Below are 22,959 nucleotides of genomic sequence, written 5' to 3'. Positions count from 1 at the left end.
ATTTGAGGTGGTGTTTTGAGATGGACAGGTTCTTATGTATGCTAGGAGATCCAATATCACTTTTGCCAGAGTGATTGCAGTTCGCCATGGTTCATGTTAGAGACACAAATTGATGCTCTGTTGAATTTACTTCTAATTGTATGTAGTTCAAGTGTTTATAAGTAAAATTTTATTATTGAGAATGAATGAATGGTGATTACATGCCTTCATGGCAGTTGCCTATATAGGCATTGACTAGCCACGAAGGTGAATGGTTATGTTATTTGACCGTTGACCCTTAATAACTAGCTAAGTAATTAATTAATTATATTACTATTATTATTAGTATTATTATTATTTATTTATTTATTATTTTATTCATAACATTTCCACCCTCTTAGAGATGCTTTGTCGTCAAAGCAGAAGTAGGTTTTCTCTAGTTGAACACGTCGTTATGAAATGATGTCTATTTGCTTTTATGAATGTGGCCTTTCTTTGCGCCTTGTGTATTGGTGAAGTTCTTGTATCTATTTGCACCTTTCTTGAAGTTGGGAGCATTAACACCATATAATTTATATCATTGACCTTGCCAATTAAACTCCATGATTTGTTCTTCAAGGTTTGTAGTATAGTTCCTGTTGTCGCGCGAATTGACACGACAACCCTCAGACCGGGGGCTGTCACTCTTATCCCCGATCCCTCCGTTTAAGCCTATCTCCCGCGGCTAAGGGGGGTAGTCCCCGTGAGATGATGAGGCCAACTGTCGACCAGTTGGTTGGGAGACACGAGATACGATATAAAAAGGACTCGATGGATTTGATTAATTTAGTAGACCAATGCCTTAAGAGATTGTTATTAAAAAGATTACTTGTTAGATGATGTAGAAAAATAAACCGTGAACAACGATCATTTGTCATCGAAGGCATCAGCTAAAACACAATGCTTTAAGAATAACCAAAACGATATCCAGCAACTGAAAGTTTCGAAAAGATAAATGCTTTAAACCACCACGAGAATCATAAACCATTAACTAGATATCATATTCGCATCTCGACTTGAAAAAAATTCAGATCTCAGCATGAAAGATATAACATGAAAAACCACTGAAACTGGCAAAACTAATTTTCCACAAAATTTTAATATTTTTTCAAATTTTTTAAATCTTTTTTCAATTTTTTTATTTTTCAATATTATAAAAATGAAAATTAAAAATCTAAAAATTTAAAATTTAAAATCTATTCTAAAACTAAATTATATTAAAACTAAACTATATAAAACAAAACCTAAATAAATCTTTTTATATTTTTTATCATAAAACCAAAATAAAACAAAATTTTAAATAAAAAAACTAATCTAAACTGAAGAAATAAATTAAAGTCTAAATATACAAATTTTAAACCTAAAGCTAAACTACGCTAACTCTACGTTAAAAATAAAAAAAAGGAAAATCGCATTTCATTTTTATTTTCATGATATAAATTTAAAAGAAAAAAAACAAATCTAAAATCTAACAAACAAAATCTAAACAATTTTTTTTTACAAATAAATCCTTTTTTATTAAAAACTAAAAAAATTAATATCGTAACTATATAAAACCCTAAACAAAACTAAAAAATCAAATTAAAATCTAAATTAAAAAATCTACGCTAGCCTTTTTTGTTTTATAAAAAAAATCTAAAGTAAACGAAACCAAACGAAACCAAAGAAAATGAGACGTGAAGGTTATTACACAATGACAAAATCGAAACAGTTGACGGTAACGCAGACATATAAAAAAAATTTACCTTGCCCGGTGATGGATGTCGCGATTTCCAGCTCTCGACGCGGGGTTTTCGACGGCAACAAGAAAAATTCGAGCACGCAAAAAGGAACGGCGAGTTCGATTTACCTGCTACTAACTGTCGGCGGCCACAAAACAATTCAAAACCATTTTTGCAGGGTTATCTCGCCTAACTGATGCACGCGTTTCTCTTTTGATGGCGGCAGGAGGAAAAATAAAAATCGATTTAAGCTGGGCTTTCGATTTTCAACTGAGCATTGGTTATTGGAGTTTAGATGCACTGAGCTGACGGTAACTATGGCGGATAATCTTACGCCAAAACTCGTGAATGCGCCCAGCAAAAATGAACTCTTACTGTGATTTCTTGCGGCGGAGTAATTTACAGGTGATGGCGGCAATCTGGTAAACAATACGTGGATGGATACGATGTCGAAGGTTTCTGCGATAAAAGCTTGAGCCGCAGTTGGAAAACACTGCAAACCTCGATGACTGGTAACGCAGACTCAATGAATCTGACGGCGGTGGATGGAAACTGTTCACGCAGTCACGCCTCACCACTCGTGGATTGCTTGACCCATCCGCGTGTTTCACTCACGCTATCTCCTGCAATATGAAATTTGGCCAATACATTCAACACAGGATCACGCTGAGGCAGGATCATGCATGAGACCCCAGAAATACGACTGTGTTTTAGTTCACAAAAATATGCGATTTCTAAAAACGCATATGGCAGCTGATCTCTGAGGGCAGAACAATAATGGGGATACGCCCACGGTTCACATGATTTCGAAACGTCAAAGGATTTAATCAGTATAGATCAATGCCCTCACGTGCTTTTCCTTTAATGCATTCAGCAGTTTCGTTTGACGGCAGATGGAAATGATTCCTTGTGTATACACAGAGAGAACCTTTTTCTTGCAGCCTCTGCAAAACCCTTGCTACCGAAGAGCTAACCCTGTACCTGCAAAAAAGAAAAGAAAGCCTAATAATATATGCCAGAAACTAACCTAAAAACCCTAAACTCTAATAACAACTGCATAAAGCAAAAACCGAAACCCTAGAACAACCGATTAATGTACAGATTTTTGGCCCCTTAACAGCCAGATTCAGCAATGAGCACAGGAAAATTTTAAAGAAATAAAGATTTCAAATTTTCACTGTGAAGGACTTCAGAAAATCTCTCATGCAAATTAGAAAAATAAACCGAATGATAGACCTAGGATCAAATCCAACTGGGCTCAGCAAAAAATGCTTGCGGGAGTTGGCTGGTTCAGCCGAGAACTTCCCAGAACGCCCACAAATTTCCTTCGGAAAGGGTTTTCTGCACAGCTCAAAACAACCATCAGTAAATAGGGCAAAAATGCTGCTAGGTCTCAGAAAGTAATGGAGATACCTGCCATTACTTCAGAAACCCTAACAACACTCAAACCCCAGCAAGTGAACAAGATACCTGTGCTCACAATACTCTACAAAAGGCTATTATTAATGGCTGAAAATAACATATGCAGAAAATTGAACAATCTCACAGCATTTCAAGAGAGTAACACCAGCAAGATATGGACCCCAAAGTCTTCTTTTATTAACCAGAAACAGATTTACAAGGGAGCTTCTTAAGTATCAGACTCACAGATCCAATTATCTGAAATGACCCCCTAAGACCCTATATAAAGGAAATGATCCCAACGGCTAGTTCGAATGATCCATGCTGAAATGATCTCGACCGTTGATGAGGATCAAGACATCTCTTGATCTCATCCGTCGATTTATTAAATAATATTTTGCATGCATTCACTTAAAATATTATTATTTTATTAGTTAGGGTTTTTGCTTTATTTTTTTTATTTTTTATTTATTTATTTATTATTTATTTATTTTTATTCATTTTAAAATGGATCATCGAACTAAGCCTTCGGAAACATCACCTAGGACCTAGGACTTAGGACTCATGAGGGGATTTAAAACATTTTTCGACCCTCAGGACACATTACATCATGACTTTTACAAATTTACATCTTAAGGGACAAACCCATTTAATATAGACCCTCACAAATCACCCAGTTCTGCGACACAACTATAATCTAGTAGATCAACACACTAGGATTCTCCTAAGATTCCAATGACAAAATCCATCCCGACTTTGGGGTCAGGTTTGAAGGAAAACTCTGCCGATCCATGGATCGGTGAGACGAAAAACCTTCCGGGACGTAGATTACCACTAGAAAGTTAGGTCCACCTAGGAAATTCACATATACAACTCATATCTGCTAAGATTATTTACAATTAATACATGCAGACTGGGTTTACAATTAGATTGATCAAGCTGCTGATGACTGCTGGATGGTACGGACACGCTGATCAGGTGCTGCCCCTTTTTTGCAAAGAAAAAGGGGGTGTACTGCATGGGTAGTTGACCGGTAGAGGTCAACATCTGGCTCTACTTGGGGACACGTTGCTGCTTGCAGGAATGTGAGAATCCAGAATCTGCATCCATACAACACAAAAATAAGTAGCGTCCATCCAAAAATCAGCATATACATTAAGCACAGGGAAGAAAAAAGCTCTGCATTTATTAACTATCTAAAGCAGAAATGAAAATGCGAAAAAACAAAGAGTAGGGTTAGAAATACGATACAAAAGATGCCCCATGGCATCAAATGTGTTCAATAAAGTGCATACTGAGCATTTGCCTGCTTTCAGGCAAATCTGTTGGCTGCTTGTCGGATGTGCTATGTCCAATTTTGCATATGGTAGGACTTTTTCCTATCCGAAAATCAAGCTGCTCACGGCCGTCTGATGCGTCAAATCTTCTTCTTATTTTCTTTCTCTTGCGCTTTTTCTTTCTGGCAAGTCGAATTACTGATGACCTGGAACTTTTTGTTTCGAAACTATCAGATGAAATGTGTAAGATATGCATGCTAAGTCTTTTTGTGTCTTGCATCTGATATTTATCGTTTTTAAGCTTATCTGGATCACCTTCAATTAACCACCTAATGACCTCCTCATAATATGATGGAACTTGTTGTGGCAAATGAGAAGGCTCCTGGTTTCTCTTATCATCTGATCATTGTTGAATCTTTTGAACTTGTATTCTAATGGCATCCATCTGACTAGAGCATTCATCCCTTATAGTACTGATTTGTATGGCATGGTGTTCTTGCATGTGTTTTATTACTTTATCATTCTTTTCCTTTATGTCCATCAAGCAATGTTGCATGAAATTTATTTCTTCTTTATGATTCGCTTGCATGTCAACCAACTGATTGTTATGATTGAACGTCATAGAGTCAATTTCCCTATCATGATCAGCTTTCATGGTCACCATATTTTCCTCTAAGATTGACATCTTGCTTTGCGTGCTTCTAATTTCTGTTTCATATTTAATTTTCATGGCCTCAATGTCCTTAGCATGCTGATTTTGTGTGACCTCCAACTCCCTATTACGTTTTTCCAGGTGGGTGCATAAAGTTTTAACATCATTGATAAGACTAGTTTGATTGCTTTCCATATTTCTTACCAGCATCATTAGATCTTGTATAATTTTCTTTTGTTCTTCCCTTTCACTATTATTTGTCCCTGATTTTTCACTATCATGAACTTGGTCTGCGATATTTCCGGTGGATGACACATTCTGATCTTGAAAACTTTCTTCAACAACTGGATTTTTTATAAGATTACTTTCTTTCGTTTGCACAATTTTAGAGGTAGAAGACAAGCTGTTTGGACTATCATATCTATCTTTAAAAACATTGAGAATGTCTTGTAAAGAAGTGAAAAAATCATTAGGAAAATTATTAAACCAATTCAAGGCATCACCCTCTAAAGAATGGACAAATAGACGCATCTTGAAATCTTCATGATTATATTGAGGAAATCTACAATATAAGATCATTACACAAGTAAACATGTTTAAATGATGTCTAACAGCGACCGAATCACCACCCGAGAACTTAAATAATTTAGAAATGGCCTCTTTCGGAAGATCATGGAGATTATCAGTAAAATGACATGGTTTAAATGAATAATCCATGATGAACAATAAGGGATCAAATGGATGATAGAAAGAGATTTCTGCTCAAGAAAATTAAGAGATGAAAGAAGTGGAGTCGCCACTTGAACAATGAATCTGATTCTAGGATCCAAAAAGTAACCACAAGCAGATATGAGGAAAGCTTCTTGTCTGGGAAAAATGAGAAAGTGGAGTCGCCACCCAAACAAGAAACAAACCGAAGAGATGCTACTGAAGATTAGATGCGTTATAGTGATTTTTTCATTAGGTTCTTATACTTCTACTTGCCTTCAATCTACTATTTTATAGTAGCGTAAGGACATGTCTTCACATTTATGCCCCGATGTCAAATTTTCTCCACACTTGCAACAATTATTTTTCTTCTTTATCTACTTCTTTGACTCATTAATTGAAGTGTCTGACTCTTTCTCAACTTCATAAGTATATAATTTCTTGTTAAGGCATCTGTGCCCCGTCTACCATTTGTCTCCACAATATCTGCATTTCTTTTTCTTTTTCTTATCTAAGTATTGTTGTTGGTTTTCATCTTCCTTGATGAACGATGGCCTATTGAACTTGTTTTCCTGTTCAATAAGCTTGGTTGCATGCCGAGCTTCATCAATTGTATTGGGCTTGCATAGTTTCAATTCAACATGAATATAGTCTTTTAATATACATCTTCAATCGCTGATCCTCAATGAATCTGTTCTGTCGTATTACCAAGACTTCCCATTCATGGGTGTAATCACTTACAAAGCTATTTTGTTTGACATGTATAAATTTGTTATATAGATCATCATCGTCTTCATCATGAAATCTCTTTAATAATGTTGTAGTGAAACCTTGCCAATGAAAAGAACAAACGTCAAACTTTTCGTAAACTAGAGGAACCAATCATATGCTTTGCCCTCTAAGATATTGGACACGATCATTATCTTCTCTCTTTCACCTAATGGTGGGTTTACCTAAAAAATTCTGTCCATTTTTTTCACCCGGATAATTGTCCCTTTGCGGTCTTTTCTGTCATATTTTGGTAACTCATTTTTAATTCGTTGATGGTTTCTTTCTAGAATTATGGTCTAGTATTGGCTTCCTGAAAAGTATATTTCGGTTTGCTCTCGTTGCTCAAGTTCACTTGCTTTATGTGGGCTATTCATCGACTCTTGATAGGGAAAAGACTGTAACATCAATGTGTCTACCTTCTCTAATAATTTATTAATCTGTTCAACATGTTCATTGAGTTTTTTGGTAGTCTTGTCAATTTTGAGGTCTCTTTGTAGCATTTGCTCCATCATCCACGTCAATTTCTTTTGTCTTTCATTAAATTCTATTTGTGATTTTTCCAAGTTACCGAGGCGATATAATTATTAATTAATTATATAATTATAAAACTATATAATGAATTAATATAATTATATAATGAACTATATAGTAAATTATATATAATAAGCTTATATGATTATACCAAACACACTATGGGGATAGGACGACGGACCATGGCATGATTGTCAAAGTTGGATGCGACATTTGACAGGAAATGTCTAGTCGTTTGGATGGAAGAATTGGTCAACGCGAATGGAACAGAGTAATGTCGGGAAACACCGTGACCTTGGTAGATGAAGCAACGTCAACAGACGAAACAACATTGTTGTGACAGGAAGGCAGATGTGGTGGTTGTGGAAATTGTGACAGGAAGATGCGACAGGCACGACGCAGAGGCTGTCATTGGGAATTGAGCGTGGAAGTCAAGGCGTGGGAGAATAGAGTGGTAATTACAATAAGATGATGTGGACGACGATACAACGAATAAAGGAAACAACGCTCAGAATGTTGCGGGTGGTATGGTTGCGAAATAAAATGCTTTTTTGTGCAATGACGATTCTAACCAGAGGATTGAGAGGCTCTATTACCACTGCTAGAGACACAAATTGATGCTCTGTTGAATTTACTTATAATTGTATGTGATTCATGTGTATATAACTAAATTTTATTATTGAGAATGAATGAATGATGATTAGATGCCTTAATGGCGGTTGCCTATATAGGCATTCATTGGCCACGAAGGTGAATGGTCATGTTATTTGACCTATGACTCTTCATAACTAACTAACTAACTAATTATTATTATTTATTATTTTATTCATAACAGTTCATGTTTTAGCCTACTAGAGCTTTGGTTTCGACCACAAGCAACAATGATTTGTGCTTGTTGTAGCACAAGAGGATGGTCCACTTGCACCATGGGGCTTTGACAGTATTGAGGGAGGTCATCACAGGATTGCCAAAGTTTAGTACAAAGTTACCATGATGTGTGTAGGGGGGTGTGCTTTGGGAAAGTACACGACAACTTCCAAGTAGTGATAGCAAAGCAGTCGGGATATTTGACTTGATTCACACTGACTTGTGTCGTTTGATGTCTTTTGTATCATTGAGCATATGTGAGTACTATGTCACTTTCATTGATGACTACTCTAGGAGAATCTGGATCTACTTCATGAAGACTAGGGATGAGGTCTTCAAGAAGTTCCAAGAGTTTAAAGCTCTTGTGAAGAACCAAATAGGGAAGAAGATCAAGGTCATTAGGTCCGACAATGGGGGCGAGTATACCTCCAAGGAGATGAAAGATTTTTGTGCTAGAGCGAGCATTAAGGAGGGGACAATCCCTTACACCCACATTAGAATGGGATGCAGAGAGGAAGAATAGGGTCGTAGTTGGGGTAGTGAGAGCCATACTCCATAATCAGGGGCTATCGTTATTTCAATGGGCTAAGGCATGCATCACTGCAGTTTATTTGCAGAGCAAGAGTCGACACTGAGTGTTGGGGAACAAGACTCTTGAGGAGGGTTTTTTTGGGAGGAAGCCTGAGATTGGGCACTTCAGGATTTTTGCGTGCCTGGCATATTCACATGTCACTGAGGAGTAGAGGACAAAGTTAGGACCCATAGTCGAGAAGGGCATTTTTGTGGGGTATAACAAGACCTCCAAGGCCTATTGCATATATATTCCTATGTAGAGGAAGGTTGTTGTGAGGTGGGATGTGGTCTGCACGCTTCTAGGGTGACAGGTCCATAGGTTACAAGGACACAGGGCACATGATCCTCGTGTATAGGTACACTGCAAACCACATAGGCATCATCATTAGGTGTATCGATTACAAAGGAGGATATACCCATCCTAGTACAGGAGGCTCCTTAAGGGAAGAGAAAGCCTAAATGGCTCTGTGATACCTTGCATGAAGCCCAAGAGATAGTGGGAAGGCCCAAGTGGTTAGTTGGGAGAGTACTCAGTAGACCACCACTAGCATTGTGGAGATTGAGCCATCTATCTACGAGGAGGCCACAGGCCAATAGGTATGGAGGGATGACATGGTGGAAGCGTAGGCTTCCATCATGAAGAATGATGTGTGGGAGATAGTGCTGAGACCTGAGGGGATGTCAGTAGTGACTTCCAGGTGGCTCTACAAGATCAAGCATGTTGCGGATGGTGGCATTGAGAAGTTCAAAGGTCGATTTGTGGCATGGCGGTTCTCACAGGTAGAGGTAGTTGACTATGACAAGACCGTCACACTAGTGGTTTGATACACTTTGATTAGAGTAGTGATCTCCATTGCAACAGAGATGGGTTGGAAGTTTCACCATATGAATGTGAAGATTGCTTTTCTCAATGGGATCATATACAAAAAGGTATATAACAAGCAACCATGGGGCTTTGAGGTGCATGGGAGGGAGTCCCATGTATGCAGGTTGAAGAAGGCGTTGTATGGGTTGAAGAAGGCACTGAGAGTATGGTATTCACAGATTGATTCTTAGTTGCAACAGATGGGTTTTGAGAAGAGTGATGCGAATCTGAACCTATATTACATTGTGGTTGGCAATGATCCACTCATTCTTGTATTGTATGTAGACAATTTGTTTATCACAGAAGAGGAGAAACTCATTGAGCATTGCAAGAGAGACCTTGCTGCAGAGTTTGAGATGATTGATATAAGATTAATTGACTATTTTTTGGGGTTGGGGATGGGCATATCTTCCTGCGACAGGGCAAGTATGTAGGGGATATATTGAGGAGATTTCATATGGAGGACTGTAGGCTCATGGCCATGTCTATGATTACCAATTGGAAGAAGCTACATGCTTTTGATTCCAAGTTGGTAGATCCCACTTTATATTGTTTGTTGATGTATTTTGTCGACAGTAGACGAAATATTTGTTTTGTATTCAATGCATTGAGTCAGTTCATGGTGGAGCCCAGGATGGTGCATTGGGTCGCTGCAAAACATGTGTCGAAGTGCCTGCATCGTACAATGGATTATTGCTTGAACTATATCCAAGGGGATGGAGTTAGGTTGACTGGCTACACAGATTTGAATTGGGAAAACATTGCTAGTGACAGGAAGAGCACATCAGAGTGATGTTTCATGCTGGGTTTGGCCTTAGTGTCATGGTTCAGCAGGGAACAAAGAATAGTAGCATTGAGCTCTGCAGAGGTGGAGTATATGGAAGCTAGTCAGGCTAGTTGTTAGGCCCTTTTGCTTCACAAGATGTTGTATGGCTTATTTGGTTAGCCACTAAGACCAATAGTGATCTACTATGATAATCAGGTTTGTATTAAGCTCATGGAGAATCCAATATTTCATGACAAGTCAAACTTTATCGAGATCAAATACCACTTCATCTGTGATTATTTTCAAAGAGTAACTGTGAAGCTAGAGTATGCGCCTATTGATGAGCATGTGGCCGACATTCTCACCAAGTCCTTGCCTAGGGGCAATCATGTTTACTTCAGAGACAATATGGGAGTGGTGAGAAACACTTTCCTTGGTAAGAGGGAGTGTTAGAAAATGAGTACCAAGGACAAGTGTTCCTAAGGCTTGGTGTCTAGCCTAGGAAATAGTGTCCTACTGTGATCCCCTTTACTTAACTATATGTGAAATAAAGTTAAAGTGAGTTTATAAGTCATAATGTGACTTTATAAACTGAAGTCATGTTATGTACTATATAGTTCATCATCACTATTAGAATAATGCTATTTTAGTGTTTAATGCTCATTCAGTTTAGCAGTTTCTTAGAAGAAACTTGCTATTTCTATTTCTTAATAGAAACTTGTTGTTTCTATTTCTGTAAATACGTTTGTATTATTTATTGAGCTTTATTGCTCATTGTAAATCAATTCAATTCATTCATTGATTATGGTATCAGAGCTCGGGTATTCTTTTCGAAATAATTTTTCATTGCTTGAAAAATTCTGTGCTTCGTTTCGAAACTGCTCTCTTGGAGCCTGATTTTTTTTTTTTTTTGGGCGTCGTGGTTGGAAAATCTATCTCTTCTTTTCGATTTCTGGAATATGGAATTCGTTGCACGTCTCTTCGGTATCAAGTTCTTGTTGGAGTCCAGGTCATTGGTTGGAGCACATAAGAGCTCGTGGCTCTAGAGATACTTATGTAATAATTTTTATATGGCCATTTGAGCCCGAACCCTTATCTGGTGTCACGACGCAGTTAGAATTTTTATATATCTCTGCTGTCTATCCGAGTTGCTGCCGCAGCAGCCGAAGTCGTTGTTTGAAGAAAAACGCAGAGAATGATGTTGCGTGAGTCTTCCTGCACACGAAGATTGTGAGTCTTCCTTTGCAATCGGAGAAGCCGCCCTTTGCCGTCGCGTCTAACCCTGGGTCTGTTCCACGAAGCCACCATTACAGTGGGGGCATTGGATCTCGTTTCCAGAGACCAGGGGCATCATCGTCATTTCCTCTCCTCCCAGCGTCGACTGTTGGTGAAAAACACCATGAACGCCACCACCACGAGACTGACGACCTTTCGCGACAAAGACCGAGACTGGTAGCATTTCGTTGCACCCTCTAGGTAGTCACAGTCATAATTTTTCTTTTTAAAAGACCGAGGCCGACAGCCATCAAATGTGCTCGGTGTCAAGCCGGAAAGCATCCATCCGTCTAGCATTGCACCACGATTATCTGCAACACATTACCAGCAACGCATTTGACGATTTGACGGAACGGATCTGCAACACATTAACAGCAGGGCATTTGGCGGAGGAACAACAGTCATTTCTGTCATCATTGCCCTGCAAGATCATCAACTATTCAGCGACAAGCCGTCGCCTGTTGTGGCAGCGTTCTCAAGGGGATCGAATCCTGTCAATCTGGAGATCCTGAAACTGGACATGATAGCACGTGGGCCCATATTCACTATCCTGGTGGGTTACGTATTTTTGGGACAGTCAACTCTGGTATGTTATATAGCTTGTCTTTTTGCATAGAGAAGTAATTATGGAGACCGCGAATTGCTGGCAACCTGGCCATATCAATTTCTCAATATCTATATATTTTTTTTGCATACAAATATTCTCCAAGTTTTTTTGGTTCTGTCAGATTTTGTCCGGATCAACCGACATCTGCATTGAAATCTGTGCCAGATTCCTTTGGTGTTTTCTGTGTCTTAGGAAACGTGCAGATGGCTTCACTAACCAATCTGATGTTGGAAGGTAGTTAGTGCTTTAATGGCACCAACTATAACATCTGGAAACAGAGAATGTTGACCATTTTTGAATATAGGCATCTTGACCAGCTCGTTTTGGGCAAAGAGCTCCGTCCTGGTACACCTGGTACAGATCAAGATAAGTTTGATGATCGAAATCGAGAGGCTGTTATGCTTCTCAAACTCTCTGTGACTGATGATCAGTTACCATAGATTCCTTCCGTCAAGACAGCTGCCGAAATCTGGCAACATTTGAAGGAATTGCATGAAACATCTGACAAGAGCAGAGCTTTCTTTCTAAAGAATCAGTTGTTCTCCATCATGATGGACGAACATATGTCTTTATAGGAACATCTTAACAAGATTAAAGACATTTGAGATCAGCTCGAAGCCATTGGTCGGACCATGGAGGAGTTCTGTCTGAGGAACTTACCCTGTAAATTCCTACATGGTATCAGAGCACCAAAGGACACCGCTCACAAACAGATCACAGATCAATACACCAGTATTTTGACGTGGTTAAAACCCTCAAAGAGGGAAACAGTCCACGGCCTGAGCCAACGCGGCCACTTCAGGCAATTTATTAATAAAAGAATGAAAATTTACATATGCTTCTCTCATAGACGGATTACCCTACAAATGACCCTCCATGCGCTTTAAATAGAAATCATGGACCAATCGGGTGTTAAGCCACGGATCAAGTGTCGGTAATACCGAGGAGAGAATGAACCGTCGGATCACTACATATCGTGACCGTCAGATTGTAAGTTACAAAATGTACAAGGTAAAGAAACACACTTTACCTAACTCTATACTAGACCAAGTTATACTTAACTATTTCCTATGTGTTGGAATATCCTAACAAAGATATGCTAGTCATCACTCCGAAAAGTCTATCGAAACCTTATGAACACTTCATAGAAACACTCAACATTACCACCACTAATGTTGATTTGAAGTTTCCGGAGTTATGCACCAAACTCCTGCAGCAGGATCATTGGAAACAACAGCTTGGTAGTGGTGCTTCATGAGCCTCCTCAGAAAATGCTTTTGCTGCCAAATATCAGTCCTCTCAGTCCTTTCACCAGAAAGGTTCTACTCGGCCTTTTGATCCTGCTAGGAAGAAAAATGTGCAGTGTAATTATTGTCACAAGTTTGGTCACATGAAGAAGGATTGCCGACAGAGGATTGCTTCTGAACAGAAGAAACAGGGATGGTCTCATCAGGCAACGAATGTTGCAGAACATTTCGAGCTGACGGAATCTGCTTTTTATGCCTTTATGGCTAAGAGGTCCTCAGATCATGCCCCGTCTTCTGCTTGGTACGTTGACTCTGGTGCATCACGCCATTTCTCTCACAGGCGTGATTGGTTTATTGACTTCTCATCTTTCAGTGATTCCGTGGTATTCGGTGGAGGTGAGGAGTACACAGTGGTTGGCAGAGGTACAGTTCAGATCCAGTCTGGTGGGCGCACACTCATCTTCCTGAATGTGTACTATGTTCCTGGTATGGAAATTAATCTGCTGTCTGTCAACGAGATTATGAGGAACTCTCCTCAGCTCGATGTGGTGTTCAGTGCACACAAGTGCTCCATTATTGACAGGGAAACTCGTCTTACGGTTGCTGTTGGCCTAGAAGATCATGGCCTATACAGGCTTCTTGACACTGGTGATTCTCCAGAAGTGGCTCTAGCAGCTCGTGTTTCTCCCATCAGCACTCTGTGGCATCAGAGATATGGGCATCTAAACATTCAATATCTCTCTCAGCTATCTCGGGAGGGACTTGTGTCAGGGTTACCTGATATTCAGACTCAGCAGTTGGGAGTGTGTGGCGCCTGTCAAGCTGGCAAGCAACATCGGTCTTCATTCAAGGATGGAGAATCTTGGTGCGCATCTAAGGTACTCCAGTTAATTCATGCTGATATTTGTGGTCCTATGAATATATCTTCTGTTATTGGTTGCAAATATTTTTTGCTTATTGTAGATGATTTCAGTAGAAAGATGTGGGTGTACTTTCTAAAACATAAATCTGATGTATTTAGTATCTTTCAGAAGTTTAAGTCCTTAGTTGAAAAAGAGTCTGGCTGTAATATCATAACTCTTAGGGCAGATAATGGGGGGGAATTTTGTTCTTCTGCTTTCTCCAACTTTTGTGATATCCATTGCATCAAACGCCAGTTCACTACACCCTACACTCCTTAGCAGAAAAGTGTTGTCGAATGTCGCAACCATACGGTTGTTGAAATGGCTCGTTCCATGTTACAACACAAGAGTGTTCCGAACAAATTCTGGGCTGAAGCAATGTTTACTGCTGTCTATCTTCTTAATCGATCACCTACTCACGCTGTTAAGGGGAAGACTCCAGAAGAGGTTTGGTCTGGTCGTAAGCCTAAGATCAGTGACCTCAAAGTGTTTGGCTCGGTTGCATATGTTTGGATTCCAGCTGCTAAGCGCTCTAAGTTGGATTCCAAAAGCCAGAAACTCATGATGATAGGGTACAGTGATCACCACAAGGCCTATAGGTTGATAGATATAGACACTGGTCATCTTAGCTTTAGTTGGGACGTAGTATTTGATGAAGACAGAGGATTCTTTCAGTCTCCTTCTGAGCAGTGCTCTGGGGATCAGCCTCACAGTGTTCTTCTTCCGTTAGGTCCACCTGATGGGAGGGATGATGCAACATTAGTATTTGATGATGCACTACCTGAGCTTCCTCCGGAAAATAATCCTCCTCTTGCGCTCCTGTTGTTCCTGAGCTTCCTCTACCTACTCCTGATATTGGTTCTTCTACTCTTCGGCCTAAATGGTGGGCTAAAACTATTGGTGGTCTTTGGGATAATGAGCTCCTTGAAGGTAGAACTTCTAGAAATAAGAGCAAACACCAGCCTACAGTTAATTTTTCTCTTATGGCTAACCTACACAGTGTTTTTGAGCCTCAAAGCTATTCAGAGGCTAAGGTTATACCTGAGTGGGAACAGGCTATGGAAGCTAAATTCCAGAGTCTTCAGAAGAATCACACTTGGACCCTTTCTGATCTTCCTACAGGGAAGAAGCCCATTAGCTGCAAATGGGTGTAAAGTGAAATACAAAGCCGACGTAACCCTAGACAAGTACAAGGCTCGCCTTGTTGCTCGAGGGTTCTCACAGAAGGAAGGCATAGACTATGAGGAGACCTTTGCTCCTATAGCCAAGATGAGTACCATACGGATCGTCCTTCCCTTAGCAGCTCAGTTCAGTTGGAAAGTCCATCAGATGGATGTAAAGAGTGCTTTTCTGAATGGTGACTTACAGGAAGAAGTCTACATGACGTAGCCTCCAAGATTCAAGATTGCCAGCCAAGAACAGAAAGTCTGTAGATTAGTCAAAGCACTCTATGGTCTGAAACAAACTCCTCGGGCTTGGTACATGAAAATTGATAAGTACCTAACAGACTATGGCTTTCAGCAAAGTCCATCTGATGCAAACCTGTATATCAAGCATACTGGTGATGATATTCTATTTGTGGTTGTCTATGTGGGTGACCTTATCATTACTGGCAGTTCAGCACATTTGATCCGTGGGATCAATCAGGATTTGTGCAACACTTTTGATATGACAGATTTGGGACTTCTTCATTACTGTTTTGGGGTTGAAGTCTGGCAGACTGAGAACAACATCTTTCTCTCTCAATCCAAGTATGCCAGAAATCTTGTGGACAGGTTCAGAATGCAGGATTGCAAACTTGTCACGACTCCTATGGAACCAGGGCTCAAACTTTTAGCTCAGTCATCCTCACCACTTGTGGATGAAACTTTATTCAGGCAATTAGTGGGCAGCCTCATCTACGTTACTGCCACTAGACCTGACATCAGTTTTGCAGTGAGCTACATTTCACGCTTCATGTCAGCTGCTAAGGCTAATCATTGGATAGCAGCGAAGCATGTGCTGCGTTATGTGCGTGGCACTCCTGATTATGGACTTCTGTACACTCGAGTTTCGATACTACACTCAGTGGTTACATCGATTCTGACTGGGCTAGTTCGGTTGATGACCATAAATCTACAACTGGGTATGTGTTTAATCTGGGATCCGATGCTGTCACATGGACTAGTAAGAAGCAGCAGGCAGTGGCTCTCTCCTCGATAGAAGCAGAGTATTGGGGAGCAATTAAGGCATCTTGTGAGGCAGTTTGGCTTCGAAGTATGCTTGCAGATATGCATGTTTCCCAGGTAGGTCCTACTCCCTTGTTCTGTGATAATCAGGGAGTGCTCAAACTTGCCAAGAATCCAGTCTTCCATGAACGGACAAAGCATGTGGAAACCCATTGTCACTACATTCGATAGCTTGTTGAAGACGGATCCATTCAGTTGCTGTATGTTCCCACAACGGAACAGCCAGCAGACATCTTCACCAAGCCCCTTGGTCCTGATAAGTTTATAAAATTCAGAGGGTCTATAGGTGTTGTAAATAGATTGAGCATTAAGGGAGGGTATTAGAATAATGCTATTTTAGTGTTTAATGCTCATTCGGTTTAGCAGTTTCTTAGAAGAAACTTGCTGTTTCTATTTCTTAATAGAAACTTGCTGTTTCTATTTCTGTAAATACGTTTGTATTATTTATTGAAATTTATTGCTCATTGTAAATCAATTCAATTCATTCATTGATTAATCACTGTTATTTATCAATCAATTTATCCTTTCTATTCATCATGGATATCTTTTCTCTGTTTGTGTGCTTGAATATAACATACACATTTTTAACGGAAACATTTTTTTTAATCTAAGATATTTAAATTTACAGCAAGAGGGCTGGAGGCCGAAGATTTCCTTACTTGAGGTTCTCCAGCTATATAATACAAAAATTGGGTAGCATCTGAAAAAGAAGCCTAAGCATTGCTTTTAAACCATGTTCTTTCCTTCTGAGATGCACAGCTATTGCATTCTCACATAACACAACACAATGTAGCATAGAAAATATAAGGAAATTCTTGAAGATCTAGCATAACTATCACCATCACTGTTAATCACTACAGTGTCTTCTGCATTACCTGGCTCCATTTCACTAAGGTTCTGCTTCTTGGCCGTTTCTTCATGGGAATCATTAGGAGGTTCTTTAATCTATTATCACTCTTAAATTCACTATCAGTAAATTACAGCCAAAAAGCTTGTATTGTAAATCTTATGCTAAAATTGATAGTTCATATTTTAACTTTACATGACGCTTAAATCTGTCTCACTATTCCTAAAGTTAATTTAAACCTAAGTTGCACGAAACGGGGAAACAGGTACGAGTTTCTGAAACAGGCACAGGTACGAAACGCGACCTCCCCAAATTTTTGAATTGGGGAAATATATATATATATAGATATATTAGAATTTAGGACATTTAAGAAATGTTATGTGCAATCATAAATCATACATGATACATTATAATTTATTACATTTAAACATTATGATTAAATTTAGAAGCCACTTTAGTCGCCCAATAAAACAATAGAAAACAAAATAATAAAAAAACATAAGAAAAAAGTCAATTTGCATGAGGAAACTCCGTCGTACGGCCCATAAATGCGTTTCCGGCCGTACTGGCCACGTTTGCTCCTCGAGAAACGGGCCAGTACGGCCGGAAACGAGTTTCTAGGCTGTACGGTACGGGTTTCCCCGTTTCCGTTTCGTTTCCGTACAGAAACAGATCCTAGACCCACGTTTCCTGAAACTTAGATTAAAGCCTATATATCTGTATATTTTAACAACAATCACCTAACTGAACCCTTCGAAACGTTGTTAGTGTAGTCTTGTTCATTTATACTCAGTTGTGGAGGCTGACTTGGCCCATTAGTCCTTGCATCCTTATGCACCTAATAGAACAACCTGTGGGGTCTAATTTCATAGACCAGTGCACCATCTGGAGGGTGGACTACCCTGCATTCCTTTTGTTTAAAGCACCTGAGATTCGTGGTGCATTCCCTTTTCCTCCTTTCAACCTCTGTTTGAGGTCCAGCATGGCCTGTAAGAGCCAGCTTATTATTCATGAATGCTGTCATTTATTAAATGACTAGTCTCATAACAAACAATATTATGGCTTATTGAAGTCCCTATAAATGTAAGGTTTTCTGTTTTTGTTTTTAATAGGATTTTTAAACGAGTGGTTAGATCCCTAATTCGTTCCCTTTTCTACTCATTAATTACAATGCGCATCTGGATTCTGTACAGATGCACATTGGTGAATCAGGCTGGATTATCAAGTCTAGGATGTATAAAACAGATTCCATTCTGTGATTTCCAGCCATATTTTTTCTTATATTCAATATGTCTATTGTTTTAACTTAAATCCATAATCGTTTTCTAAGGGTAGGAAGTGACTTTATATTAATTTGCAGAAAAAGAGATACATAGCTGATGTCCAGAAGCTACTGGTCTGCTGCATGGGAAACCGGACCAGTAGCAGAGTTTCAAAATTTTTACATAGCATATTGCCAAAGTATAAGCTTATTGTTTAAAATAAAAGTATAACTAACAAAATTGGATTGCCAGATATTGACAGTCAGAACTATACCAGTGCCACTGTAGAAAACTATAACAGAAATGCAGGCTCACCTGATCATGTCATCCTGAGGGAGATCCACCTGAATTGGTGGCTGGGAGTCATCTTCATTGGATGGGGTAAGGGGCCTGCCATTTTCTTAGTCAAAACAGAGACTTTGGTACCCAATTTATCCAGCTTATCCAGAATCCCTGCAATGCAGACCAGTGTCTTTTGCTGAGTGTCAGATTTGTCAATGAGAACTCTTCCCATAATCTTTTTTATATGCCAGTAGATATTGACTGCCTGCATATATGCAGTCTGTCAAGATCGAGTAGAAGTGCCAATGTCAGACATCCAGTTCCTGGTGTCCATGACAACCTGCTGATCAGGAATGAATCTGCGTTCAAAGTGAACTTCCTCTTCCACCTTAGAGATGGTCTGTCTGGACTCTGACCATCTCAGGAATCATATCCATAGACTGATCCCTCGAGTGATGAGCTGCTATCTGGACACAAGGATGGGAGGAAGACGAACAAGGGGCATTAGAACTTGCCGAGGGAGTAGCTCTGCCCCCTTTCCCTCTTCTTCTTCCCAAAGAAATTCTGTTCTGAGCCATAGGAAGGAGAGAGCTAAGACTAGCTGTTCCAGAATCTGGGGGGGTGGGGTGAAATTCAGGGAAAGGGTAAACAGAAAACAATACTGGAGGAAGAGTTATCGCAGGTAGACCTTTAGAGGTGCTTTCATATAGAAACCACAAACGACAGGGAGTAACAGGGAAAACCGAGAACTAAGTTAAGAGTAAGAGCAGGGTTGCAGGGGAGTGCTCCCCCCCTCGAACCTGCTCCCGAATCACGCTCCCTTTGGGAGTGACCAGGGAGCGTGCTTTCGAAATCGCTCTTACATGGGAGCAAATTTCGGGACCGAGTCCGGGAGCGAAATTTTTGCTCACTAACCTTTTTTGCATTTTTTTTTTGTAGTAACATTCCAAATGCAATTTTTTTCAAAGAAATATATTTTTTTAGTGGGTCAGCCTAATTATCAAGCCTATGGCCCTAGTATTGATATGTGATTCATGGTAATGTTTAAGAATAAAGTGACATTTTCGTTCATCTTCATTTTTGTTACCATGAAATGACTCAGGATGTTTGAGAGTGGTTCCGACCTCATTGAATTTCATATGAAGAAAGTAGAATTTTAAATCTCATTCAAAATCCCGCAGACTTATCAGTTTTCAGGATTTCAAGATTGGGGGGATTGCAATGTTTCCATTGGATTTTGTCATGTATTAGGGTATGGAACTCATATTTAATAAAGAGCACCAATCCCTCTATGTACCTTGATGTTAGTGACATTGGTTGTCGAACTTCTCTATCATGACCCTACTAAAAATGTAACCATCACTCGAACAAAATCTTGACTTGACATGCTGTGTTTTTTTATCTTATGTTAATGAGGTGATATTAATGACAAAGATCTTGATTTTCCAACAAGACTAAAAAATTAGACATTTCTCGCGACGGCAAGAGACCCAAGCATTAGCAATAGATAATAGATTTACTTGTCTTTTCTAGCTTCTAGTAGTTTTTATAACTGTTGACTCTTTCATATTTATTATGATATTTTTTGTAAACAATATATGACAATTTAAGTTTGAAGTTTGAAGTTGGCAATTATAACTCATTGGTAATGAATTATGAATATATGATGCTTTGTGAAAGTTGAAAGTTGTTTCATTTGATTTCATGTTAGATATTATTTGTTGTAATGGTTACACTTAGCTTACAAGTACAACTTTGGTGATCAATAATGTCAAATGTTATATATTGAATTTTGGAAGCTTGAAACTTTAAGATTGATGTCTCATGATTCGTGAGACTCAATATGTTGTATGTTACTAACTTGTGGATGTCGTTGATGAAGATTATAACTTCTAGATGATTGTTGTTATATTGTTCAATCTATGTTTTTTATTTTTTTTTATATCTAATTCATCATTCTACATGTTTTTGTTGACATATATGCATCAAAATATAAAAAATCTATATATTATATAAAAAACGCTTTGGGATTCGCTCCCAAACCGGGAGCTTCTGAAAATGTCACTCCCGCTCCCATTTTTGCTCCCGCTCCTGTTTTCGTTCCCGCTCTCAAGTAACCTTCAGTAAGAGAGTTACAGTAAAACAATCCCCAATGTTATAACAGACTAAATAACTGACAATAAAACAAGCAGCCAACAAAACAAGCCTTGAATGGAGAATGCTGTACTGAAAAACCAGGGAAGAATGAACTAGAAGATATGGAGATTACCACCAAGCCAAAGCGCAGTCGCACCTGAAGCCCAGGCCTGGAGTCGATGAGCTCACATCCACAAAATTGCACCTTTACACCAAAGGTCACAATGAAATCTACAAGCAGGGACATGACTTTCTGTAAATGCACATCAAGCTGGCCACAGAGAGTCCAGGAACTTCCCAAGCTTAATTGGAAGGAAGCTCCAAGGAAAGCTCCCTAAAAAGGTGAGAAAATGCTCTTAGGAGATGGCAGTAGTTTAATGAACTCACAGCTAACCTGTTATGTTGCTTCCCCCAACAGATGTCTAACCAATTTAAACAAACAGTCCAGGACCTTGCATTCCCCCTTCATTTCAGGTAATGATTCCTGAGATTCTCCATAATTAAACTTGTAACTAGGTTGCAGGCGGCCAGTAGGTTGGATTGTCCTTCCAGGGACTCCTGCTCACTAATCTCCATGATGCATCATAACTCACATACCTCACCGCTGTCTTCGACATCCACCTTTGATCAATGTTGCATGTGAACTGCCAGCTGGGGGCGCACAGATGCCTACACTCAGATTTGGTGTACTCATATTTACTTGGGGGCTCAGGTCCCACGGTTGGGCATCCATCATGGGGGAGTGATCATTAATAAATTTTAAACTGAAAGTTATGTATATTTTATTGGTTGGCTCCATGCTGATGATTATTAAAGTATTTGCAAATTTGAAGGGGTCCATTGCTTTTTATTTCTATTGATGTAAAATTGGGTGAGGCTATGTTTTTAGTAAATATTATTAAAGTACTTGCAAATTTGAGGGGGTCCATTGCTTGTTATTTCTATTGATGTTAGATTTGCGAGGTTATGTTTATAGTAAATATTTGTTTTGCTGCAAAATATATAGTCATTTTGAACAGCAATGCTCATCTAGTTTCTTGTGGGATCGATTCTATACAACAGCCGAGCAGTCACAGCATTAGCATTTAGCATGGATGGGGTTCTGTTAGTTTCTGGGTCCGAAGACTGTACTGTACGTGTTTGGGATACTGTAAGCTGCCAGGTTCTGCGTATTTTCAAGCATGCCAAAGGTAAGTGACAAGATTACTGCTCAAAGTTTGCCTCGAGGAACAAATATGTCTCAGTTGTGAATTAACTTAATCTATTTCTGGCTGTTTTGGATTTAGGCTTATTCTTTTTCAAATTGTTCTGTATTCTATGTTTTATGTTTTACTCTCTTTAATTTTTGAACTATAACTGAAGCAGGTTGGTTCTTGTTCCTGTGTGATTTTGGCAACATTGAAATTCAGAAAAAACTTGTTGGTGTAAAAAATGTGATAAAATTTAACGTTAATATTGTCAAAGAGAGTTAAGCAAATTTTGTTATAACTTCCTGATCCTGTTAGAACATTGTAGATTGTCCACAAGTATGCCAAACAAATATATATGGTATTTTTTTAAAGTTCAACAAACACGAAATGAATGTTAATGATTTATATTACAAAACGCGTGGTCATTAAATTCAAAAATTGCCTTTTAATTCACCAATATCTGAGGTTTGGCAAGTTCTGTTTTGTGTTTTGAATTTATTTTTGATTGCAGCCATTAATACTATAACATACATTGCAGAAGTGCAAAGTAGATTGTTTCTTTTTGGAAGTTCATCAATTCTCAATGTAACCTGTAACAGGGTGACACATACACTCACAGAACTGCTCCAGATGCATCTGTATGACATCTGCAAATAAAGTCAACTGAAGAGGAAAAATGCCAGAGGTTTAAGGATGCTAGGATTAGGTTTTTCAGGCATAGCACAAATATCTATTGCGTTGTAGGCATTAGGAATGGCCATGGATTCAAGTACTGTTGAAGAATGTAAGTAGTGTCAGTCTTCATAATTATATTTGAGTTATGATGTAATGTA

At 39.0% G+C, this 22,959-nt stretch overlaps 1 protein-coding gene across 1 annotated transcript in view; it reads left to right on the top strand.

The window, feature by feature from the left end:
* The window catches only part of LOC149150995 (uncharacterized), a gene marked incomplete at its 5' end in the record, with an annotated part of 307,727 nt that overhangs the window by 182,326 nt on the left and 102,442 nt on the right, over positions 1–22,959 (top strand). The window contains 3 exons of the mRNA XM_089443022.1: positions 9,585–9,806; positions 11,953–11,978; positions 21,999–22,126. Coding sequence (XP_089299148.1) covers positions 9,585–9,806; positions 11,953–11,978; positions 21,999–22,126 — 376 coding nt within the window. The remainder of the gene's footprint in view (positions 1–9,584; positions 9,807–11,952; positions 11,979–21,998; positions 22,127–22,959) is intronic.

Source organism: Pinus tabuliformis, chromosome 9, assembly GCF_031772625.1.
Source record: "Pinus tabuliformis cultivar Carrire ecotype Pingquan chromosome 9, CPIR1, whole genome shotgun sequence".
Lineage (NCBI taxonomy): Eukaryota > Viridiplantae > Streptophyta > Pinopsida > Pinales > Pinaceae > Pinus > Pinus tabuliformis.
Note: the sequence above shows the minus strand (reverse complement) of the source record. Positions and strands in the feature narration are given on the sequence as shown.